Source organism: Stylophora pistillata, chromosome 8 (assembly GCF_964205215.1).
Source record: "Stylophora pistillata chromosome 8, jaStyPist1.2, whole genome shotgun sequence".
NCBI lineage: Eukaryota > Metazoa > Cnidaria > Anthozoa > Scleractinia > Pocilloporidae > Stylophora > Stylophora pistillata.
The window spans coordinates 21,358,774-21,366,600 of NC_142526.1; the positions used below are offsets into that span (position 1 = coordinate 21,358,774).

General features: G+C 38.6%; 1 protein-coding gene across 1 annotated transcript; it reads left to right on the forward strand.

Annotated features, from left to right (window-relative positions):
* Positions 1-1,807: 1,807 nt before the first annotated feature.
* Positions 1,808-4,167, forward strand: LOC148725447 (uncharacterized). Its single transcript, XM_088729710.1, has 2 exons — positions 1,808-2,343; positions 3,949-4,167. Exon 1 carries the CDS (start codon positions 1,948-1,950, stop codon positions 2,320-2,322), a length of 375 nt encoding a protein of 124 aa, XP_088585836.1. The 5' UTR covers positions 1,808-1,947; the 3' UTR covers positions 2,323-2,343; positions 3,949-4,167.
* Positions 4,168-7,827: the final 3,660 nt, after the last annotated feature.

Here is a 7,827-nt window from a genome sequence, read left to right on the forward strand (position 1 = left end):
ACAATTTCAGTTTTCAAGAGGTTGGCTTCTCTGCAGGATGAAAACCAATGCTTGCTTGTTGTCCCTCTATGTGAGAGCTTTTAAAACTGTCATCATTTGCTTGAACGCATGCATGGACTTATTTTAAAATAAAATTTTCATCTAATCTTGAATGCCTTTTTACCAGGACATCTGGATCATTAAATGCTTTGTACTCAAAGGAAATACTGTTTTAAAGTTAAAGTTGTTAGGTGTATGTGTACTTTGAGACCTTATTCTTTACTGAATTTTAACAAGATGTTGTCTTTTGTTAAATGTATTGTTTTACCATGTTAAAAAGGCTTGAAAGAGATGATCTTTTGACAAACTTGAAACCTGTGCAACTTTTTAAGTATGGCAGGTGTTGTTAATATCTGAGCAAGATGATCTAATTGTTCAAGAATATGGGGCATATGTTATAGGGGATTCATTATTCACATAAATGAAAGGTGTGTTGTCATCTTGAGATTATATTGAATGCTATTACTGCAGAAGGTTGATAATTTGTAATGACATTATGGAATAAAAATGCAACTTTGCCTTGAATCTGATTTGTGGTTTCTTCAGGAGAATACATTGTTTCCTATGTACTTGTAGACTTGTAAATTCTGTTCTCAAGTTATAACAGAATATTATGGGGAAAATGGAAGTGATGAGCATGGACAAATTTATGAGCTGGATGTCGTATGAGCTTGTTGTCTTTGGTGTTCAAGAGCCTAGTTTTTTCCAAGTATCACTCAGATTTTGTAATGGGCTTGTTGCTTTTTTCCAGGCAAGGAAAAAGTTAGTTGTTTTTTTTGGTTGTTTTTATGACTTCCACCAAATCCCACAGTGAGAATTTTCAAGTGTTTTCTGGCCTACAATTGTAAGTGTATTTCTGTTTTATTTGGCTTTTGACGTTGGAAAAAACTTGAAATTTGTCACCCTCCTCAGACCAGTGAGTTCCAAGCTCCAGAGAGGATCCACAATATTCCAGCATTTCTCCCAGTTTATGATGATAATCTTTCTAAAAATTTGTATTCAAGCTATACCCACCATCAAGACAAGATTCTGTTATTGTTTGTTAACTGTCCCTTTGCTGTAGGACAGCTTCTGTTTAACTGGCTTAACTATGACAATACAAGAGGAATAATAGCTTTACTAGTATGATTTCATAGGGTCTGCTAGAAGAAAGGAATAATTTTGTGCAACCAGTCCAGACTGATGACAGAAATCATTTTTAAAAAAGATCTCAAAAGGAACAATGTCTTTGCACTGTTTAGAGATTGGGAAGAAGTCATGTTACTGTTTTATTTTGATTTTACCTCGACAGTTATAGCCCTCCTGTTACATGAAAGGTTATTGTGACTAAACTGCACGTTAGTTTTGAAACACTCTACTCTTTCAGTCCTTGGATTGACCTTTATAAATCTTACTTTCTAGATAATGACTATGTTTGATTTACAGCAAATTTACAGAGCCAAAGCTGCAAGAAACGTTTCGCAGACAGTGTAGACAAATTGTTTTTAAATCTTGGGAGTGAATGGGGTAAAGATGGCTGCATGGGTGTACCTAAGAGAGGTGTCCCCACCACTTCCTCCCCAATCTCCTCCCCATCTCGCTCGCGTAAGAGAAGGAGTGAGCTCGGGAAAGTTGTAAAGGGAGGAGGATTTCGATTTCATTCTCCGTGAGAAGATGAGTTTGTTATAACAGCTGGAGAGATTGGACTCTTATCTGGCATCTTTGTGTTTTTTGTCCACTAGATTTCCTTAGATTTTTGTTTTTTAACTTGGAGAACAATTTGTGGGCTTTGCGTGCAGATCCGAGAAAAACAGTGATATTAAGTTATTGAAACATTGCCTACCGACGCTAAGCTTATTTAGAATATTAGGCAAGAAGAAAACTACTAAAGGGCTGTTTCGGCATCACAAGCTAACACAGGCGAAAGAAATGATGGAAATTACAGGAAAAATAATATTTACAGGCGGCTCTGCGCCCGATGTTCTTCCAGCTCCCTCGTATTTAACGGTGAAGTTCGAAGACGTGAGTCGTATGGATGCTCCCTCAGTCAAGATCGGCGAATCAGTTGTCGATGTCACCAACATCTACAAGAAAGGAGAACCACTTATGTACATCATTAAGTGCCCGGTACCGTCTCCCTTACAATCGGATTACAGTGTTTCTGCCGTTTTAAATGTAGGCTGGAAACCCGACGGGGACTCGTGGATAAGGAAAGGGGATTACTTAAATGACACCAGCCACCTTATACCTTTGGAAGTTGGAAAAGATTCGTACAGGATGGACATCGAGGTGATAAAGAACTAATAATATAATGTAATAAGCTTGGTAAGTGACTTTTAGCAACTTAATCCCTGGTACAGAATTGTAATGTGAAATAAATTATTAGCATGAATACTAATTTGATCAAAAAACAAAATGATTACCACCTGTACGTTTTGTTTTGGATGCTTGTGTGATTTCATCAGCCCTGAAAGAGGAATGTGTTACAGCTTGGTTGTTTTAGTATCTCCACGGGAGTAAGTAGGACTTTCCTTAATGGGTCTCACACATATCTAACATCTCATCAGCATTTTACAGGCATACTGATAATAGTACTATACAAAATGACAGTCATTTGGTCTTCACTGAAGGGGGGAGGGGGTTACCTGTATCTCACATGACAGTCATTAAGTCTTCACTGAGGGGGGAGGGGGTTACCTGTATCTCACATGACAGTCATTAAGTCTTCACTGAGGGGGGAGGGGGTTACCTGTATCTCACATGACAGTCATTAAGTCTTCACTGAGGGGGGAGGGGGTTACCTGTATCTCACATGACAGTCATTAAGTCTTCACTGAGGGGGGAGGGGGTTACCTGTATCTCACATGACAGTCATTAAGTCTTCGCTGAGGGGGGAGGGGGTTACCTGTATCTCACATGACAGTCATTAAGTCTTCACTGAGGGGGGAGGGGGTTACCTGTATCTCACATGACAGTCATTTGGTCTTCACTGAAGGGGGGAGGGGGTTACCTGTATCTCACATGACAGTCATTAAGTCTTCACTGAGGGGGGAGGGGGTTACCTGTATCTCACATGACAGTCATTAAGTCTTCACTGAGGGGGGAGGGGGTTACCTGTATCTCACATGACAGTCATTAAGTCTTCACTAAGGGGGGAGGGGGTTACCTATATCTCAGAACCCCTCTTTAACCACACCTCAAACTACAACTTTATGATTGCAGCAGTTTGCACTATAAACTAGACTTTAAGACATGTTAAAGGATTGAGGGTATTTTAAGGTCAAATAAGAACTTTGCAAGACCCATGATTTTTCAAAGTGCCCTTTACCTTCGCCATCTGAAATTCTGAACATTACAGAGAATTTTGAGTCACATGCAGTGCTCTGGTAGACTGTTTTGTCACATATTTGTTATATAACCTATAGAATTGCATTATTGAGACTTGTGAGTCTTATACGTGCCAGCTTGCATACTGTCCAAGCAGCAGGTGCCCTTTACAACTCCTACGTTTGTGAACTCTGTGACATGTAGTGAACGTGCCTTTTCTTTCTCTGCACCTATATTATGGAACAGTCTACCGCATCCTGTTAAAAATAGAACATCTCTTTCAACTTTTAAATCTGCCCTCAAAACATTCTTGTTTTGGAAATTTTATTCTTGATTTATTTTATGAGCTTTCATATCAACTAATTCTCAATTGATTATTTCATTTATTTTATATTTTACTGTTATGAAACATTTTATCAGTATCAACTGATTTATTACTATTTTTCTAAATAGTGATGTGAGCACATAGAGTTTTCTAAATGTGCCCAAAAAACATTATTATTATTATTACCAATGGATTAGACCTGCATTGTGTCCTCACAAATTTGCTGTTCAATTCCATATTTATCATATTTGTGAAACTTTCATGTTTTTTTCTTTCAGGCTTTCCTGGTTGTATTATTGGAGTGGCTTCAAATTCCCTATCATGCTCTGAATTTTGTTGATCTTTATAATTGATTTGTGGCTTTATGCTGTTATCCCTATGAAGAAAACATGTCTATATATGTGAAGGTTTATCTCTGCCTGTAGAAGTCCTTTTAAGAATCAAAAACTGACATTACAAGATGAACATTTTTTGTCATAAACCTATTTAAATATGTAGGGATTGCAATAAATTAATACCTAGTTTTAAGTTTGGTTGGGCTGTAAATACTTTCAGGATGTTAAAATAAACAACAAATGGTACTTTATACATATGATGCATGATCCTCGCAGTAGATAGCGCTATTTAAGCAGTAGCGAAAATCAGACCTGAAAAAAATCAGGCCTGTACGGGATTCGAACCACTGACCTCTGCGATACTAGTGCAGTGCTCTACCAATTGAGCTAACAAGCCAACTGGGAGCAGGCCGTTAAGTTGATTCCTAATAAACCCATGAAAGTGATAAATCAGATACAATGAAATATATGAAGTTCATATATTTTGAACTGCGGTATTAGATACATATGATGCACGATCCTCGCAGTAGATAGTGCTATTTAAGCAATAGCGAAATCAGACCTGAAAAAAATCAGCCCTGTACGGGATTCGAACCACTGACCTCTGCGATACTAGTGCAGCGCTCTACCAATTGAGCTAACAAGCCAACTGGGAGCAGGCCGTTAAGTTGATTCCTAATAAACTGGTAAAATGGTACTTTATTGATAAAAAGTTGCATAATCCTATTCTTGGTCTTTGAAAAGCTACCTGGGAGGGGTTATTTGGGTCAATTTTCGCTGGGCATGTGCTGCTAACTTCTCAGAACCCCTACCCCCATTTAAATCTATTCTTTGGCCAATAGCCCATTTCCGAATTACCCTTGGCCTCATTCTCAAAACGAGTCTTGGTGCTCATCCTTTCACATGATAATAAGATTTCATTCACATACAAATTAAACTCATTTTCACAAGAATAGTTGAGCACCAGGCCTCGTTTTGAAAGAGAGGCCAAGGGTAATTCGAAAATGGGCTATTGTAAACCCCATCTTAGTCACTGTTGGTAATAAGGTTAAAACGTTTTAATTGCGAGCCTTAGAATTCTTAAATCCCTACTTACCAAAATTTTCTTACCCCCAAAATCCCAACAATGTGACACCCTATTCTTGAAATTATGGAAAACGCAACCCTATTATCATCAATTCAGTCCTGAAAATGCAACCCAATCCAGTGGCACATCTCCAGTAGTCTATTACAAGAAACTACTTTCCCTGGGATGTCCAGAAAATGAGCCCATGACCCTTCCCTGGGCTGGAGAGTTGTGGAAAGTGAGCTTACCTGGCCCTGTTCTACCAGTTTATGAAGTAGCTCTGTTCAGTTGGATGCTGATGAGAAATCAAGAGTAATAGCTCAATGCCAATAGCTGAGCAACTATGCACCTACCCCTCCCTTAAACCAACGTTAACCCCTCACTTATTATCAGTTTCCTGAGAGGAGAGAGTAACGATGATATGGACCTTTAGAATTAAATGTTTATCGTTTTCTCAAGAGTCATTCTGAACAAAGGGATATCATGAGAAGTGGAAATCAATTTACATAACCAACATTAAGGGCCGAAAACATGAGTAGCTTCCTCAAGATTGGTTTTTGCTTTTTTAGTGGACCATTTCCATCGCCATGAAAACGCAGAAAAGCCGCGTGCTCTCCACGCGTTCTAATCGCGTCTTTAGTTCGTTGTCCAGTCCATGTTCAACACAATTTTTGATGAGATTAACAAACAAAGATACCCAAAGAAATTTAACACAAGCCTGTCTGTGGTTTTTACTCGCATCTGTGTCTTTTAATGAACTAATTACATCAAAAAACTAATAATAGTTAATAAATTAATTATTGACGTAGAGCTCACGTGACTATCATGATAGAGTTACTTGGGCGCGTACTTCGGACAAATCAGCTGTGTTTTTTAGAAAAACGCCAATTTCCTTCATGCTGTTTCCACACGAGTTTTAAAGCCTTCGAAAGCCTGCGAGAGTGGTAGCTAGCACACTAGAAAGGTCGCAATTGAAGAAGTTTGAAATTTTGAAGACTTCCCATTCAAACTCACATGGAGCGAACTTCCACGCGAGAAGAACATTTACCTGCACCCTTCAAACAATCTGTCATCGGATGTTATTTTCATGAAAGGTCAGTTTCATTGTTATCTTGGGGTTAAGAATAAGTTCGTAAAAGAAAGACAAATAAGAAAAAGGGTGGAAGAGATAGTAACCTTTTTTAACCAAGAGGGAAAAATTGCGCGCGCGTAAAGAGGGAAAAACCGCGAAATTTTGCTTGTGCAGAAATGTCATTTAAAAAAAGTTTTGAGTGAATCCTCAGATTACCAAAATTTCAAAAAAAGGGAAATATGAAGAGTGAAATGAGAGCTTAAACCTCTTTGGATTTAAAGTTGGTGCATTGAAAGAAAATTTAACCAAATTAAGTAAACGTCAACTTGACGTCATAAGGGCGTCTGCTTATTAACCAATTAGACCAACGAGCTAATTAACTTAATTAAGCAATTGAAAAATTAAAAATATTTTGAAAGGAAAGTTGTTTTCAGCTTTTGTGATTGTCTGCTAAAAACGAAGTAAATCATGATCGTGCGAGGTGATTTTTTTCCCGGCTATCCATTAGCAAGACATTGTTCAGCTGAAAGATGGTACAATCAAAGAAAAACAGACGCCAAGGGCAGAAAAAGCGATCTTGGGAATACTGAAGGCGCGCGGGAAAAGGTGAGCTCAAGGAATCAGTTGAGAGAACACAAAGGAAAACAAAATCATGAAAATAAAGAAAGAGCGAAAAACGAGAAGAACGAAATCTTTGGAACTAGAGGAAATAGGAGTGCGATGAAAAGCAAGTCAGTGGAAAGCGCAGAGAAAGTTAATCGTGAAATCAACAGAAAGCGCAACGAAAAGGGTGAGATACAGGGAACAGCAGAGACGGAGGAGAAAAGCGAAAGATGAAATTAGGAGAGAGAGCACAGAGAAAAACAAATCGTGAAATGAGTGGGTGAGAATGAAATCGAATATGGAAACAGTGTAAGGGCAGAAATAGTTGGTTTCGTGCTAAATCGCGGCTTGTACGACAGCGTAGGGGAAGCGAAACTTTGAAAGCGTCTGAGAGCACCAAGAAAAGCGAGACATGCAAATTAGGAATCAGAGTAACAGTGCGTCAGAAAATAGAAAAAACGCAGCAAAGAAAGGGTTTTATACTGAATGCGCGCGGGAAAAGGCAAACTCGAAGAATCAGTAAAGAGAGCGTAAATAAAAACAAGATCATGCAAAAAAAAAAAAAAAAAAAGAACGCAGAGAAAAAACAAAATCCTTGGAATTAGAGGAGATACAAGGGCAAAGAAGAGGGAGCTAGCGGGGAAAAGGAGTCATTGGAAAGCGAAAGTAAATTGTGAAATCTGCGGAGAGTGCAACGAAAAGAGACGAGAGGAATCAGCAGACAACGTAGAGAAAAGAGAAACCGTGAAAATAATTAGGGAAGAGCGCAGAGAAAGACGAAATGGTGGATTCAGTGGGCGTGGAGAAAAGTGTAGAGGGCGGTGAAAGATGGTTTTGCAGAAAAACGTAGAGAAATAAAAATTTGGAGAGCTACTGTGAGCGCGTAGAAAAGAAAGTCATTAAATTAAGCGCGCGGAGAAACAGTGAAATCGTAGCAAAGTTTTTATCTTAACTTTACTGAGCTTAGAGCAGAGCGCGGAGAAAGAGAGATAGGGATGTTAATTTAGCTATCGGAAAACAACGAGACAGTAAAATCGGGGAAGACTAGAAATGATGAATTCGTAAAGTCATGGGAAAGCTC

What these genes read in the sequence shown, in the direction of transcription:
- LOC148725447 (XM_088729710.1), top strand. Translation starts at nt 1,948, where the DNA reads ATGATGGAAATTACAGGAAAAATAATATTTACAGGCGGCTCTGCGCCC.